Source organism: Colletotrichum abscissum, assembly GCF_030869225.1.
Source record: "Colletotrichum abscissum strain IMI 504890 chromosome Unknown Scaffold_28.1, whole genome shotgun sequence".
Classification (NCBI taxonomy): domain Eukaryota; kingdom Fungi; phylum Ascomycota; class Sordariomycetes; order Glomerellales; family Glomerellaceae; genus Colletotrichum; species Colletotrichum abscissum.
In genome coordinates, this window is record NW_026850187.1 from 245,804 (window position 1) to 262,175 (window position 16,372).

Sequence of the window (16,372 nt, forward strand, 5' to 3'; positions counted from 1 at the left end):
GAATTTCCACCGCAGGCGCCTTGATGAGGAGCCCGTCCGAGCCAGCCACCGGCGATCCGCTCCCGAGCATGACCCCACGATGCCGCCGCCTAAATCGGGACAGCGGTCGATGACCTTTACCGGGTACGTTTTGGAGAATGTCTCGGACCACTTTGACAGGGGTGTGGACTGACTTGTGCGCGATTCATTGGGCGACAACAGGTGCTGGACCTGCAAGAGGCGCAAGGTGAAGTGTGATGAGAGGTCTTCTGGTTGTGGGAACTGCGAGAAGATGAAGATCCCTTGCGAAGGCTACGGCATTAAGCTTCAGTGGATCAACGTTTCGAACCCATTTCTTGAGCAGGAGAAGCCTGGCAGTAGCAGTAATGGCAGAGGGAGAATACGGATCGGTAGGATTCTCATCCCATTACTTACCCTTTCTGCCCAGATGTCCTGGTATTAGTGGCTGATGCACATTTGGGGCCCTTTACAGGCCGTGATACAGGGCCAGAATATCAGATGAGAGACATTGACTCCTTCTTGGCATCCCTTGAAGAAGCACCAAACTCAAAGGGCATCATACAAGAAGGCCCTTTCTCTCTTTTTCAAGCCCATGACGGTAGTCACGAATCTGGCCAGAGTCACGACTTAGGAAGTCCCGATATTGCAGCCTCGGACTGCTCATTGGTCACCAATGCTCATCGCAGCTCAGAATCAACACGGTCCCAGAAGGACGCAACGACCTCACCTATCTACACTGACTGCGCAAGCTCAAGTCCCTCATTCTCGACAGCACGAGAGGACGGATCTCCAAATCAGATTGGGCTCGATGTGGAGCTCATCAGAACCTCGGAGGATGACCATGCCACACCAGAATTCCAGCTCCAGGAAGAGTTCAACTCTTCGCTGGGCGACATTGCAGACCTATTAGAAGACTCAGTCGAGTTGTTGCCGATGCAGCCGCAAAATAACATTTCATCCATGAGACTACCGAGACGAATATCTACCAGCATATCAGGCGACGCAGTCATCGATAGACTTATGCATCACTACGTGGAGAACATCGCGAGCCTACTCCAGCCCATTCCACATCCCCAGAATCCTTATCGAAAGCTCTATGTCCCGGCAGCTCTCCAGGCAATATCGGAATGGCTGCCGAAAGCAAAAATGGCCACACCTACCGTTTCTTCAGTCATTTTTCACTCTCTGATAGCATCATCTGCTTTTCATCTCGGCAATTGTGGTCCCGAGCAGGCGAAATACCTTGCCCTCGGGTCACAGCATCGCCAAGTAGCGCTGCATTGCTTACAGTCCGCCATCAACCCCGCCATGGCAACATCGGAATACAAGCTTCTCATGGTGGCCATGTTATCAATGGTGACCATTAGCAACGTGAGTTCCTTATCCCATTCCCCAAATGTGATGTGTGAAGTATGCTGAGCTTTATCACACAGTTCACGACAGGCAGTGATGCCGACTTTGTGGTCCACCTTCAAGGCACAAAACAGCTGCGGAAAACGCGAAGGCGATGGAAAGTCATCAGCAGAGCCACGCGGCAACTGAATGAAATTAGCGACTTTCTCTACCTCCTCACTCGCACAGTCTCATTCTCCTTCACGCCAGGGCCTTGGCCATCAGAGGGTGCAGAGGATATAGACGAACCAATCGCCTCGCAGGCAGAGCCCGACAGCTGCTTCGGGTATATGTACGGGATCACACCCGCCATCGCTGTGGATATCGAGGAGACCTGCCGACTGGCGGAGTATCTCCTCTGGTACGATGGCACCGAAGAGCCCATCCCAGAGGGACTGCTCGAGGCCTGCGAAAGCCTTGGCGACCGATTATGCAACTGGTCTTTAGACCTCGAAGACGTCCGCCAAGCAATGAACCAGGACGCCGAAACCCTGGAAATCTTTCAACACCACGCTGATGCGTGGCACTTGGCTGCAGTCATTTACTACCACCGACGCATCCAAAAATGTCACAGTGAAAACCACCAGCAGCTCCTCGCCGAAATCGCCGAACACATGCACGCCGTCGAGGACATCAAAACGCGGTCGAAGTCCACAAAGACCAACTTCATGGCGCCCATAACGTGGCCTGCCTTTGTAGCTTCGTGCGACGCCAGCGATCGCGGACCGTGGGAGCACTGGTGGGAGAGGATCAAGTGCTACCGGGTCGCCAACAGCCGGACGCAGTGGAAGGTGGTTCAGCGTTTGTGGGAGAGACGGGATGAACTAGAGCAAGCGGGCGTTGATACGTTTGATTGGATACAGGCGTTTAAAGACTTTGGGATTGCTTTGTTTCCAATCTGATTGTTAGATTATGCTGGCGCAAGGCATGGGATAGGGATTATTGGCGCTTTGATGATGCTCCTTTTGACTTCTGAACTCTGTATATCAAGTTGAGATTGATTCACCTCTGCTACTAGTTGCAACTCGCTAGTTTGATAGCCCGACTTCGACCTACCTAGTCTCACCAGCTCTTCTCCCATCCTCTCTCGGAGCCCAGATCTTGAGCCCGTTGAGCTACCCCAATGCAAGTCAACGGAATGCAGTGCCGTTGCCGCACGCAGCTAAGTGAGGAGAGCTTCAGGCCGCGGGCCGAGCATCGTCCTCCTCCCCCGCATTCTCCAAGTGACATCACGATCCCAACCAAGACAAACCAAGACGAACCAAGCAAACAATCCGTCTTTTCTCCGCTCCGCCGATCCCTCAACACATTGATCTACTGCAATCAAGGCAAATGCTACCCAATCCCAGAACTTCCCTCACATCACCACGTGGGTCCGTTGTCAGTGCGGCCAACGTTCCGCTCACCTTGGTCGAAATAAGCAACGCGGGGTAGGTAGACTCCCGCCCTCGGGCATGGATATTTGACCTTGCGGACGTTTTCCGGAACGGAGAGTAGCCGCACCCCCTCCTCTCCATTGGATGTTTCAATCTGCCGAGCTTCTTCGCCGATGGGGCTTACACTCACACGTACCCCAGCCGCTGACGACGGGAACCTTTGGCAACCTGTTTGGGTTGTGTGGGCTGCGTCCGAACCACGGAGAGATACCCGAAGGTTTATATTCAGGTCATAGGGCGCGAAAATGGAGGTTGATCGCACTCGTTCCATGTGATTGTGATCGTGATTGCACTCGACCAACTTTCAACCTTCATCGACTTGCGGAGCCCGAAGCTCTAGTGAATGTTGGCACCCTCCGACACCTAGCTCAAGGCCAACACAGAAGGCGATCCAGCATTGCCACGATGGACTCCTCGTACGCTTCGCGCCACGAGAAACTTGAAATCTCAGAGCTCGAAAATGGAGAGCGTGAGCCTGTTACGAAGAAGGGGGAGATTGAGCGGATCGATGCAATAGCTACGGCGCAAGGCACAACGCTAGCTTCCTTTGCGCATCTGGATGAAAAGAAGATCCTGCGAAAGGTGAGGGTTTCATTCCCATTACCATCGTCAATGCATGGAGACTGACTGTTGAACTTCCAGATGGACATTCGACTCATCCCGATGCTGGCTTTACTCTACCTACTGTCATTCCTGGATCGCAAGTTTCCATCCTTCCTTTCCTTTTGAGACTTATGACTGACAGCCCGGCCAGGTGGAAACATCGGAAACGCCAAGATCGAAGGCCTCCAGGAAGATTTGGGAATGACGGCCGATCAATACAACTGGTGCCTCACCGTCTTCTTCTTCACCTACGCCGCGTTCGAGGTCCCGAGCAACCTGCTGCTGAAGAAGCTCCGCCCGAGCGTGTGGCTGCCGACCATCATGGTCGCGTGGGGCCTCGTCATGACCTTGATGGGCATCGTGAAGAACTACCACGGCCTCTTGATAGCTCGCATCTTTCTCGGAGTGACGGAGGCCGGGCTGTTTCCCGGTGTCGCAGTAAGCATCCTCTATGTTACATGTTACTATCAATTATCATTTCGGTCGGCGCGAGTGACAGTGTTAGCTGATATATGATTAGTACTACTTGACGATGTGGTACTGCCGCCACGAAATCCAGCTTCGCCAAGCCATGTTCTTCTCGGCGGCTTCCATCGCTGGTGCCTTTAGCGGTCTCCTCGCGTTCGCGATTTCCAAGATGGACGGCATCGGTGGGCTGGAAGGATGGCGCTGGATCTTCATCCTCGAGGGTATCGTGACCGTCCTCGTTGCCGTCATGGCGTTCTTTGCACTCCACGACTTCCCTGAGACGGCCAAGTTCTTGACTGAGGAGGAGCGAGCGTTTATTGTCTTCCGACTGAAATACCAGGGCCAGGTGCAGGGCAAGCAGGAGAACCGCGTGCAAGTTGCCGAAGCGGAGGAGTTTAAGTGGAAATACGTCGTGGACGCGTTTACCGATTGGCAGATTTGGATCAACATCTTTGTGTACTGGGGTGTAAGGCTTTCTTTGACTACTATCACCGATGGATGGATGCTGACATTGGGTACTAGATTGTATGCCCGCTCTACGGAATCAGCCTATTCCTCCCGACCATCATCCGAAACCTAAACTACACGTCCAGCACGGCGCAGCTGATGACTGTACCGATTTACATCACGGCTGCGATTCTCGCCGTCATTGTGGCATACATATCAGACAGGGTTGGCAAGAGAAGCCCCTTCATCGTCGGATTCTTGTGCATGATGATTGTTGGATTCTCAATGTTAGTAGCCTACCGTGTTCTTCTCAGAGAGCTTCATGACTGACCGACCCACTACACAGGTGCATATCAAGCTCGAATCCCAAAGTGGTCTACGGAGGCGTCTTCATAGCTGCTTGTTCCATCTACCCCGCCTTCCCAGGAGTCATTAGCTGGCTCTCGAACAACCTCGCCGGAAGTTACAAGCGCAGCGCAGGAATGGCGCTCCAGATCGGCGTGGGAAACCTCGGTGGCGTAAGATACTCCCGTCTCAGTATGATGTATGGATTGATGAGAGCAAAAGTGCTGACTTTGAGAAGGCCATGGCATCCAACTTTTACCGCCAAAAGGATGGCCCGCGATATATCCTAGGCCACGCCCTCGAGCTCGGGTTCATATCGGTCGGTATCATCGCAGCACTGATTCTTATCTTCAGCTACATTGGCATTAACAAGAAGCGCGACCGGAAGATGGCGGCTGGGGAGGACAGCAAGTTTACTGCAGAGGAGCTGTCTGGTCAGGGTGATCGAGCTGTAACTTTCCGGTACATGTGGTAGCGGCAGATATTGATGAAGATGTTTTAATCTACGCCAAGGCACTCAATGGAATGAGATATGAGAAACTACTTATGCGTGGTGAATGATGACACAAAAGCCTCAGAAATGCTGGATGGTCTCATAGCAATGGACGACCGCACCTCTCAGGCTCTGGGAGGCAGCGCGTATGTCCTACCGACAGGGTGTCGTTACTGGGAGCCCATACGATTAGAAACCGCTCTCATTGCAAGTTTGACTCGTGCGCGATATGACTGATTCCGGAGAGGGCAGGGTCCGAGTGGGGCCGTAGTGAGGGCCGGGGCTCGGGAACACCGCGCCTAGCCCCCGGCGGGCAATACGGCAAGGGTTCAAGAAATGAACACTGTATGTATTGTAGCAGTCCCAGTCTTGAGGCAGCGGCTGTCTGTGGCGGAGATTTTGAGAACGGCACATTATCCCAGGCTTTGTTCATCTGAACTTAAGCAAGTTATGCTTACTTTCAACTACCCTCGCATCTTTCACTCTGAGCCTGCGACAGGGCTCTCATCGCGTGTTTGCTCATCTCATCGACGTCTCACTCAACTCATTTCTTTTTTTTTTTTTCCATTTCAATGGAAACGTATTGAAATTGCCTTTCAAACATTGCAATTTTGAATAGGTTAAGATATCCTGGCACGCTAAGCACTGGACGTGGAAGTATTCAGATGTTGTATTCAGTCATGTACAAAGCGGAACACCTCGAGATGTGTGGTCGAAGTAGTTGACTCGACGTGAACGACCCGAATAGGTTAATGATGCACATGCAAACCGATACTGCCCTTGTCATTATGAGTAATCTGCAGGCCAAGTGGAACGTTGATGTTACTGCTTACTATTCAATGCCAGCTCACGCAAACTGTCCTTCCAGACGCACTAAGGTGTGGCGGGCGGAACGCCGGGGTTCACAGGTGCGGGGCAACCGAATCCGCCCGTCTCACTTGCCCCCGGACACGGCAGCCCGAGCCCAGCGCAACTTCCCCCGGTCAACTGTCTTCTTTCCCAACAACGTGGCCTGCTACCGTGTCCTTCGGGTGTCATTTGCGACCTCTCTTGTTGACCCTCACATTCTGTGCTTTTGTCTTCTTTCTATCTCGAGCACTACGATAAATACCAGCTGGCCCATCACTGTAGGTGCCTGGCTCGGATCGCTCAGCGGAATATCAACTGCTTCCTTCTCAACCCAACACTACAGACATCATGGCCGCTGCTCTAGACGCCGTCCTCGCCAAGTACACCGCCTCTGGCCAAGACACGAATGACAAGCTGCTGGGCGCCTCATTCATCGTCATTAACAAAGATGGTATGGTCAGACTTCTTCCGGTTGTGTTCCTCAGACCTCCCCATCTGATGACAGCCACAGAAACCCTATATAGCAACGCAGCAGGTCGCCTTGATTTTCCCACCGAGGCGCGCCCTTGGGAACTCAACACGTTCACCTACGTAGCATCACTCACCAAGGCCATCACTTCCACCGCCGTCATGCAGCTAGTCGAGCAGGGCAAGCTCCGGCTCGACGACGACATGCGCAAGATTGTACCTGAGCTAGGAGACATGCAGATCCTCCGCGGCTTCGACGAAGACGAGAAGCCTATCCTAGATGACAACACTACGCCTATCACACTCAGGTACCAGGATCATTGGAAAATGCCACTTGACTGCTCTGGGTGACATACTGACGTAGACCGCCCAGAATGCTTCTAACCCACACCGTGGGCCTGGGCTACGACTTGATGCCAGACCTCCAGAAATGGTCCAAATCCATCGGCCGCACCGTGACAAACCTCTCAGGTACGCTCGAAGGCTTCAAAACACCCCTCTTCTTCGTCCCAGGAGAAGGGTGGTACTACGGCACGGCTACCGACTGGGCAGGCCAGGCCTTGGAGCGCGTCACAGGCACATCCTTGAGCGCCTACCTCGCCGAGCACATTTTTGGCCCGCTCGGTATGAAAGACACGGGTTTCTGGCCGGACAAGATGCCCCACGTCGCCGAACGGACCGCCGCATTCCAGATCCGCGGCAGCGACGGATCTTCTCTCAGTCCGGGATCTAGTCCGCGCAACGTCAGTCCCAACGCAATTGACAGCGGCGGCGCAGGTCTATGGACTACAGCGCAAGACTACAGCATCTTTCTCTCCGCGCTGCTGAATAACACGCTCGTGAAGAAGGAGACGGCGGACGAGATGTTCCGGCCGCAGCTTGACGAGCGACAGGCGAGACAATTCGAGAAGCTCACGGCTGAATGGGGTGGTTCGCTGGCGGTGGAGTTTGAGCTGGACATGGAGCTGAATCACGGGCTGGTTGGGTGTATCAACATGCGTGACGTGCCGGGGAAGCGAAAGAAGGGGAGTCTTCAGTGGAGTGGCATGTGTAACAGTCACTGGTGGTTGGATCGGGAGACGGGCGTTGCTGGGGTGCTTCTTGTTCAGTCGCAGCCTCATGCTGATCCGGTTGTGACGAGGCTGTATGATGATTTGGAGAGAGCTGTCTACGGCGAGCTTCTCAAGAGATCGTAGGCTTGTGACGCCAGGTCTATGCACTATGCCAGAAGTACCTGCGATTCGTATTATGAGGCAGCCTCGTCGGGCATCTCCATAGACTCGAGTACATTCTCCAAGACTTTCCTGCACTGCCTCCTATAGCGATACGCCATGGTCTGATTCCTCGTCGCCTCGGCCTCCTCCATCTCAAACTCGGACTGGTCCAGCCGTTCGAGCTCCTGCAGCACTTTGTGCTGTATGATGCCGATCGTCTGGAACAGCAAGGGCTGCGTGGCCGCGGGGACCCGTCCAGTCAAGATCATCCTCAACCTCTCCAGATCTGCCTTGCTCCCATCGTCGTCATTACTACCCTCCGGCACCGGAATCATCTCGCTCCGCTGCTCAGCCGTCGTCTGCGCGAGAACGAGCTCCCACACCATGACATCCTGCACATGCCGAAACGGAGGCAAAATCGCGTCCCCATCGACATCGCTAAGCAGTTGTCCAGATCGCGCGGCCACAGAGCTCGAATCAGACACGGGCCTCAGAGAAATCAAATAATCCTTGGGCTTGTTGATCCCGGATGCTGCTGCCCCGGCGCCATCACCACCTTTCTCCGCCGCAGCCTCGGCGCCACCACCGCGCTTCTGGACGTGAACGTAGTCGTTGTGCAAGACCTCCGATTCGGGGATGGTGAAGCCGTACGCCAGCATGAGTTCGGCGTTGGTCTTGGTGGTGCCGTAGTTGTTGAAAACTTGCGCACCAGGGGCGTACGTGTCCAGCGTGCGCAGGCCGACCGTAGCCTCCTCATCCCTCACAGCGTCACCGGACGTCTCCCACGCGATCCTGGCAGTCGGGCTATGGTTCCCCACGTCAAACAGGGGCATCAGCAGAGAAAAGTCATCGATGGCGCAGCCCTCCGGCAGCGAGAGGGTGTGCTGCCTGTGGGCGGGGATGACGAGGGACGGGCGGAAGCTCCGACTGGTGAAGATGCAGTAGGCCCAGTTGTAGAGGAGGCGGGTGTAGTCGTGCCTGGCCGGGTCGTCGCCGAAGGCGGCGAGGGCGTGTTTGTGTTCGGCCTTGAGGCGGGATTTGATCTCGGCGATGGCGACGTGGGCGTTTGTGTCTTCGAGGAGCTCGATGTCGTCTGTGGGCCAGAGGGGCGGTAGGGCCCAGGCGGCGAGGTTCGTTGGCTGGGGGAGGGTCTTGATGTAGGGGTGCCAGAAGGAGGATGGGCCTTGTAGGTATTGCTTGATGAGGAAGAAGCGGCTGATGACGTGCGGTGGGACGGACTCGAGGAACGAGGAAGGGAATGCTTGGGAGGAGGAGTCGTGATGGAAGCCTGGGTTGGGTGTGGTGGTGGCGTTGAGGTAGGAGAGGGTCAGGGCCAGGGGACAGGTGACGACGGTGTCGCCCGGGTTGACGCCGGCGCCGTCGGGGGAGACGCGGAAGGAGTTTCCGGTGTTGGGGTCGTTGTAGACCTCGACTGACGGGTGGAGGGCGGCTCTGTGAGACTTTGCCCAGCCGACTAGCTCATCCATCGTGGCTGGCTGGGCTGGCTTGGTGTGCACGTGGAGGGGGTGAGTGGAGGTGTGAGTGAGTGAACAAGTTCTTGTATGAGGATGAGCGTGTGAGTGAGTGTGAGTGTGGTTGTGTGGATGAGAGTGAAGATGTGAACGAATGAGTTTGTGAGAGTGAACGTGATAGTGACAGGGTGCGAACTAAAATAGCCTCTTCACGTTTTTGGCGCCGGCAATGCGAGTAATTCGATGTCCGGGCCTAAGCTCAAGGCACAGATCTTGGAACTCTGGACCCTTCTTGAGTTAGCTCGTTCTTCAGCAGATTAGATTGACTGGTTCTCAATCATCGGGCAGGCAAATGGTGTGCTGGTGTGTGTGGTTCACGTTCAGACTTTTTTTTTTGGGCGTTTTCTTCAGCTTCGGCGTAAGGGTCCCTGGTGTGTGCGGGGTTCAAAAGTGAAAAGCTCGGTGAAGGTGGGGGTGTGTGAGGTCAGGTAAAGTGTTCCTCACCGAGAACTTGGAAACTAGTCATAGTGGCGTCAATAGAGTGGGAAAATCGGTGGGGATCGATAATCAGCCGTTTTCCACCGAATGATGTGGCTTTCTCTGACATGGGACCAGCGATGAAGAGACGCAGGTCCGTACGGCCATCCCTGCGTATCGTTCGTCTGATGGCTGCGCTGGACAAATCTTCGTGTACGACACCTTGACATTGGTGAGATGGGTCATGTCGTTGATGACTCTACGTAGTCCGGCAGTGTGGTCAGCCTTGGGTGTTGCATTTCCACTCCAGAGACTCATCTAGATTCATACCCCATGAGCTTTCCGATCATCGGAACAAGCAAGGCTGATGTCATACTGGTAGAACAGGCGACAAAAGTGCTCGCCAAGTAGTGTAGCTGAGGTCTAAGAGAACCGGGGCCTCGCAGCTTTCATACGCAAATTGTAGAGGCTTCTGATTGAGGATCATTTGCCTAGTGTTACGCCCGTCATCGTTCCTTAGTACTTAATGACAATCGCACAAAAGGTAACTGAGATTCAAAACAAGGCTTATGCTATCCCCAATCTCTCTGATGTCTTCCCTTCATCGTTCCAGAACCATGCCCGTCATAACTCGGGATATCATACACAGCCTCAATACCCCTTCCAGAAGCTATGGGAGTCTCTCACTCATCCCACGACCCATACCCACACTATCATCACCCATCAAGCGGCTTCTGCGCAGCAAGAGTATGAAAATGCACATACGAATGCACACTCCGATCCAACAAATCCCTCCTCACCTCAATCAGAAAAACCTCCACCTCCTCAGGCGTCCACCCCAGACCCCTCGTAAACGGCCCAATCGTAATGGCATGCAACCCATCATAGATCGCCGCGCGGCAGTACTCCCCAATCTTCTTCAGGTCGTCGTCCTTCGCCCAGGGCCCCACGGGCACCTTCTTCACCTCGTGCGCCAGGTTGACGAAGCCCGCGGCCGCGACGTGCGCGGGGTATAGTTCGGCCGCGTTCATCTTGACATCGAGCTTGGCGAGTGCTTCTTTGATGTTGGCGACCATTTTTACGGGGGCAAAGGTCGGGGGCATGGTGTTGTCGTCGCACCCGTAGACCCAGCGCATTTCTTGGAGTTCGATCCACCCGCCTGGTTTTGTGACGCTGGTGGGTGTTAGTCCATGTGTGAGAGTGTGTGCTTATTCCGTGTTTGCTATGTCCGGCAGACCGGGGCATCGTCACGGGCCATCCGCTGGAGACGGCTAGGGCTTACCGGTATGCTTCGGCGAACAGCTCCGGCCACTTTTTGATGGAGGGGGCCATGTTGCGGAGGTGGACAAAGTCAAAGTGGTTGTCCGGGTAGACCCATTCCACCTCGGCGTCGTCGACCATGAACCGGACGTTGGGCGGCACGAACTCGGGCTGGATCGGGCTCAGGTCCACGCCGATGATTTCGGCCTCGGGGTACTCGTCGCCCACTATTCATATGCATTAGTCCGTCATCATTCTGCTGCCCGAGATCACCTCCACCCACGGAAGAGATGTGACGAGAGTGAGCGGTACGCACTATCAATAGCCCATATCCCCGTCCCCGTCCCAACATCGATAATCCGCTGCGGATTCTTCAGCGGCGCGCTGTGCAGCTGCCCGCCGCAGAGGTGGACGACCATGGTATGCTTCATGTCCTCGCGCTCCTGCTCGTCATCGTCATTGGGGAAGTGGTACTGGCCCTCCTTGTAGCGGTGGTACCGCCGCCGGTTCTCGAAGCTGTAGTCGCGCACGTGGGAGGCCAACGACGTCGACGCCCGCGAGGAGCCGGACTCGGTCCCGCTTGCGTAGCCGTCGTCTGGGCCTGGCGAGGTCGGGTCGGGTGTTAGTTCTGGGGCTGGGGTGAGGTGATCGTCGGCTGGGATTGGGGTACCAGGGGCTGCTGGTGCTGGTGCTGGTGCTGATGCTGTGGTGGAGCTGTGAGCATCGTGAGGTTGCGATGCAGTGGGGGGCGCGGTGGGTGCGGCGGGTGCAGTACCGGTTGTTGAGGATGTTGCTGGCGGTTGCGCTGGTGTTGATATCGCAGGGGAGGGATCCGAGGCGTCTTTGGGTGCCGCTGATGCGGCTGGGCTGTCTGCCATTGTCTTGCGGTAGAACTCTGCAGTTCTTCAACCACAAAGCGCGAAAGGAAGATGGTGAGTTGAAATGGCGTGAGATGCGTCGATGGAAGGGAGCTCGGGAGGAGCTTTTGAGAAACTGTGGAATGGACGCATGGGTAATCCCCGAGGCGGGGGCAGCTAGCCCGAGGAGAACCGCGGATACCTTTACTACGGTATGGATAGCTTATAAGTAAGCATATGGTCTTGTTAATGGGCCTCGATCCGGAATAGACGGGAGTCTGCGGTTGCAAACTTGGACGCCCTTGGAGACCGTGGACGGGGTCTTTGAGGTCTCGAGGGGGCAGACTACTGGCGCCATCGCCCACTACTTTTTCTTTACAATCGAATCATAAATGCCGAAACCAGACAACCATGTCGCCGCCATTAACAGCCGAGGAAAGCCCAGGGGCACTAACCCCCACCAGTTTTCACCGTGAATGATGAAGCTAGCCCAGAGGCGATGCGACGTAAGGTCGTTGAGTGTAGAGTAAGGTAGAACATAAATCTAAATGCTCCCTGCATCAATCCATTTAAGTTTCCCTGCATGAGTTGTCTCCTTCTCGTATCCGTACCTGTACGGAGCCGCACAGCAGCACAATGGAAGCCTTCAAACTCACCCTCTCGGACGGCAAGACCGTCTCCGGGCTCCACAGCATCCCGTCCCCGGCCTCCAACCCGCTCCGCCCGGCTCACCCTCCCCTCATCGTCGGCCTCCACGGCGGCACCTACTCGGGTGCCTACTTCGACGTCGACGACACCTACACCGCCCGCCACACCAGCGCAGCGACTAGCGTGCCCTTCATCGCCCTCGACCGCCAGGGGTACAACGATACCTCCCCCGTCGGCGAGGACATTCCCTCGTCCTCTTCCTTTTACGAGGAATGGGGCACCACGCTCCACCGCGACATCCTCCCGGTCCTCTGGGATAAATTCGCCGTGCCGAACGGATGCACCTCCATCGCGCTGCACTGCCACTCCCTCGGTGCGCCAGGCGCGTGCGTCGCAGCGGCGCTCTGGTCCGAAGAGACATCCCCCGCCTACCCACTCGCCGCCCTCACCATCTCAGGCTTCGGCAACGCAGTCAAAAACTGCCGCACAGGGGACTTTACGCCGGCAGATGACCCGCCCCCGTCACACGTGCACTTCCCGCACGCAGCAAAGGACGCGCTCATGTTCCCGCCGGGTACGGCGGACCCGGCGATGCTGACGCACACGGCACGCCTGGACCGCCCGATGCCGTACCGCGAGATGGCGGATTTGCGCGGGAAGTGGCTGGCGAACTGGGAGGACAAGTTTGCGGGGCGGATCACGGTGCCGGTGTTGATTGGGCTTGCGGGACGGGACGGACTGTGGTTGTCGAGGGAGGAGGATGTGAGAGAGTATGTTGCGGCGTTTAGGAAGAGTCGGAGGGTGGAAGGGAGTGTGATTCCTGGGGCGCCGCATAATATCGAGATGAGTTATTGGTCTCAAGGGTGGTATGCGCGTGTGTTTGGGTTTGCGATGGAGGGGGCGGCGTCTTTGGCGATTGGTGACGGTGGTGGACAGGGTGATGACTTTGGGAAGCATTGAAGTCTGCATGCTAGGAGAGAGTGCCTCAAAAGAGGATGGCATGGAGCTCTGGTGTTTTGTAGACTGCTAGGTATTGTGGGTCACTCTATTTGGTGTGACATGAATGAGATGTATGGGATGAACAATCTTCAAGGTAGTTTTGAGAAATCCACAATATAAGCGGTACGAAAAGGATATCACACATGCCTTGTTGATACGGTATCCTCGAATTCAAGTGTCGGCTTGGCCGTTTCGATGTGCGAAGACAATGATGCGCTCATCCCGATGGTACAACTGATGATCCTTTGGTCGTGCCGAAGCTTAAGATGATCTCTTCACTATTCTCGTAGAACCTATAAGCCGTCTTGAAGATAAGACACATATCTATGTTTTCACTCACTTACATTTCAGATATCGAATTGCAACTGGTCATGGCTAACTCGGATACCCAAAGTTCCCGATGTACACATAACCGGATGCTTTCATAGACAGTCGACAAGGCTGTTGGGAATCTACACTCTCTCAAGTCTATCGGGTTTGGTCCAGAGAGTGCGTTGATGGTCTTCCATTTGAAGCATCGAAAATCCGGTCGATCGAGAAGATCTCATTGTATGATTGGCGCTATCAAGAAATATTGCTTGATCCCAGATGTTTCGGCCAATGAAGCCAAAATAGAGGCATACCGGTATTTCCATCATTAATCGGTAGTGGGCTTTGCTTGCTCATGTTGCAGCATGGAAACGCCTGCAAACCATCTCCTCTATACCTACCAGCTTTTCTGGCGAAAGTGAATTGAAGTTGAAAGGCGCAAATACAGTAAAGATGATCAAAGATCAATATCATGACTTGGAGAGGGTGGCAGGCGATTGGGAGCTGGCGCTGACGTATCCCATCGCAAAGGCCCAACTCAAGCTCGTGACAAAGACGCCCGAATCTTGGCTTGTGATGCATAGATGGGGGCCGAGCCGTCGCGCTGTCAATCCCGCACCACTTGAGTGCCCTGGCATGGACGTTCTAGAACATCGACGCAAAGAGCAGGGCACGGAGCGAAATTGATGGACGACATGATCTGAGGAAAATCGGAACCTCGTGTTGCTTTAGCCCAGATGATTCGTCACCTAGGTGCGCATCAATCGTATGATCCTGAGAACAGTGAGCCCTGAAGTCTGCACCATAAACCATGCGAAACTTGGTCCGGTACATCGCGGTGATGACGCTGCTGTGGATCTAGCAGCATAAGACCTGTCTGAAAATATCTCTCTCGCCGTGATTTTGAGCAGAATAAAGGTCACGCAAGGGCAGTCAGAAAGATCGGAAAAGTCGAGAGATCCTCTCAACTTCCCTAATAAGCGCATACGACAGCGAACCGCGGGGTCGACGGGATGGAGAAACGTTGCGAAAGTTGCCCGGGGCAGGGATAGCACGTAGGTGGTGGAACCCAGGTGTCCCATGTCTGGGGTACTTGAAGAACCATCTTCAAGGTGTCGTGCCATGCTTTCCAAAGGCCAGGGAGTCCTCAAATTCCCGAACGCCATGAGAGAATCTGTCGGCGATGATAGATCAACTTGATGAATGATTTGTAAGGCTTTTGATGCGGTTCTCTGATGTCGTCGACACGAATTCAGGGAGGAACTCCTGCGAAACCTCTCAACGACCTGCATGACCCCCGCAACCACCGTGGCCCTTGCACCCGTTATACCTGGGAGCCAAAACTAGCCGCTTCCAAACTTGACGGGGCGCCGAGAATAGCGTCGTGGGCCGTGGTCTGTTTGGCATGGGCAAGCTAACGATTGGGGTACAGGTCGGGGTCGAGTTAAGCTGGCCCTCGCATTATTCTCCACCTCGGCGTGCTGGAATAAGTCGTCTATTATTGCAACGTTTGACACGGTCAAGGGAAGAAATGGCGCTTGAAAACAGCACTATACTTCGTCGACTTAATGGCCAGAGTCGCAGAAAGTAGTAGGGTAGCTAGCCAGACGGGCATGTCATATCGACCACAGCCAAGGGACTCTCTGTCGTTCTCCATGACGCTGTTCCTCGAAGAGGGGTAATTCCGGTGTCGGACTGTGGCAGGTATCGGTGATGTTCATCTGCTTCTCGTCAATCTCGGATTGGCAGAAGGAAGAGGGTGTGCTTAGTCGAAATGGCTGCTGGCAGCCGCATGTCGGCCTCATGTAAGATGAAAAATCTGTACGAGGCGCGGGGTCATTTCTACCTTTCAACTGTCTGTTCTTCCAGCTCAATGTTGGTGGGTGGTATAGCCCAGTAGGAATGAGCTAGATTCCTCGTAACTCGATGACAGCGCCTCCCACGGCTGATAAAGTCGAACTTCAGTGGTTTGAAGATGGCTATATGCTCACCGACTATTTATGTCCGTGGGCAAGGCAGCGCTTGGATGGCAGCGATGATTTTGAGGGTGTATGAGATGAGATGCGGTGTGGTGGTGCTACTTGTGGGAGGTGTGTCCCGCCGTGGTGGCTCGTGTCGCCATGGTGGTGTACTATTGGTGTGCCATAGGTTTGCTGCTTCACGCGGCGTTTGTTGTTCTCGCTGCTGTTGTTTCTGCATATTAAAGAGAAGATTGTAGGAGAAACATGTGCCTTTGATGTTTGGAGTAAGGTAGGTACTCAAGTGTTCATCGAGATCAGATCAGGTGATGGAGGTTGGCGGTGTTGACATTGCACTTGAGGAAGCATCTCCGTGAACCTGAAAGTTAAGGTCACAGCAAGTGGGGTGGTGGCACAGTGGCGTAAGGTAACGGACAGTACGTACTTGCATCAGCCAACGGGGAGGAGGTATCACCAAGTCTCTCAGGCACTTCAACTCTCACCAGCTTGGGGAGATATTGAAAGGTACAGATGCAGTGTCGAAGTAAGCGGAGGAATTATCCATGAGGGCTCGATAGTTCAAATACAAGAGCAAGGCTATGGTTTGAACGTTGAACAAGCCTACGCCTCGGACTTCTGGTAACATGCTCATGTGCCTTGCCTTACCTACCTTACTG

General features: G+C 54.6%; 6 protein-coding genes across 6 annotated transcripts; 4 read left to right on the forward strand and 2 right to left on the reverse strand.

The window, feature by feature from the left end:
* Window positions 1-79: 79 nt before the first annotated feature.
* On the forward strand, window positions 80-2,294 carry CABS01_10747 (uncharacterized protein; the record flags this gene model as incomplete). Its single annotated transcript, XM_060544102.1, has 4 exons — window positions 80-123; window positions 202-362; window positions 428-1,371; window positions 1,434-2,294. The coding sequence occupies 4 exons, from the start codon at window positions 80-82 to the stop codon at window positions 2,292-2,294; spliced, it is 2,010 nt and encodes a 669-aa protein (XP_060398826.1).
* Window positions 2,295-3,233: 939 nt separating this feature from the next.
* Window positions 3,234-5,166, forward strand: CABS01_10748 (major facilitator superfamily transporter; the record flags this gene model as incomplete). Its single annotated transcript, XM_060544103.1, has 6 exons — window positions 3,234-3,410; window positions 3,606-3,869; window positions 3,952-4,365; window positions 4,422-4,633; window positions 4,693-4,864; window positions 4,930-5,166. 6 exons carry the CDS (start codon window positions 3,234-3,236, stop codon window positions 5,164-5,166), a joined length of 1,476 nt encoding a protein of 491 aa, XP_060398827.1.
* A 1,215-nt stretch (window positions 5,167-6,381) lies between these two features.
* On the forward strand, window positions 6,382-7,697 carry CABS01_10749 (beta-lactamase; the record flags this gene model as incomplete). The annotated part of the gene is made up of 3 exons (XM_060544104.1): window positions 6,382-6,484; window positions 6,545-6,809; window positions 6,875-7,697. The coding sequence occupies 3 exons, from the start codon at window positions 6,382-6,384 to the stop codon at window positions 7,695-7,697; spliced, it is 1,191 nt and encodes a 396-aa protein (XP_060398828.1).
* Window positions 7,698-7,747: 50 nt separating this feature from the next.
* CABS01_10750 (SET domain-containing protein) lies at window positions 7,748-9,202 on the reverse strand (the record flags this gene model as incomplete). The annotated part of the gene is made up of 1 exon (XM_060544105.1): window positions 7,748-9,202. The coding sequence occupies one exon, from the start codon at window positions 9,200-9,202 to the stop codon at window positions 7,748-7,750; it is 1,455 nt and encodes a 484-aa protein (XP_060398829.1).
* A 1,178-nt stretch (window positions 9,203-10,380) lies between these two features.
* CABS01_10751 (TAM domain methyltransferase) lies at window positions 10,381-11,802 on the reverse strand (the record flags this gene model as incomplete). Its single annotated transcript, XM_060544106.1, has 3 exons — window positions 10,381-10,837; window positions 10,947-11,151; window positions 11,208-11,802. The coding sequence occupies 3 exons, from the start codon at window positions 11,800-11,802 to the stop codon at window positions 10,381-10,383; spliced, it is 1,257 nt and encodes a 418-aa protein (XP_060398830.1).
* Window positions 11,803-12,417: 615 nt separating this feature from the next.
* CABS01_10752 (uncharacterized protein) lies at window positions 12,418-13,389 on the forward strand (the record flags this gene model as incomplete). Its single annotated transcript, XM_060544107.1, has 1 exon — window positions 12,418-13,389. The coding sequence occupies one exon, from the start codon at window positions 12,418-12,420 to the stop codon at window positions 13,387-13,389; it is 972 nt and encodes a 323-aa protein (XP_060398831.1).
* Between the last annotated feature and the right edge of the window lie 2,983 nt (window positions 13,390-16,372).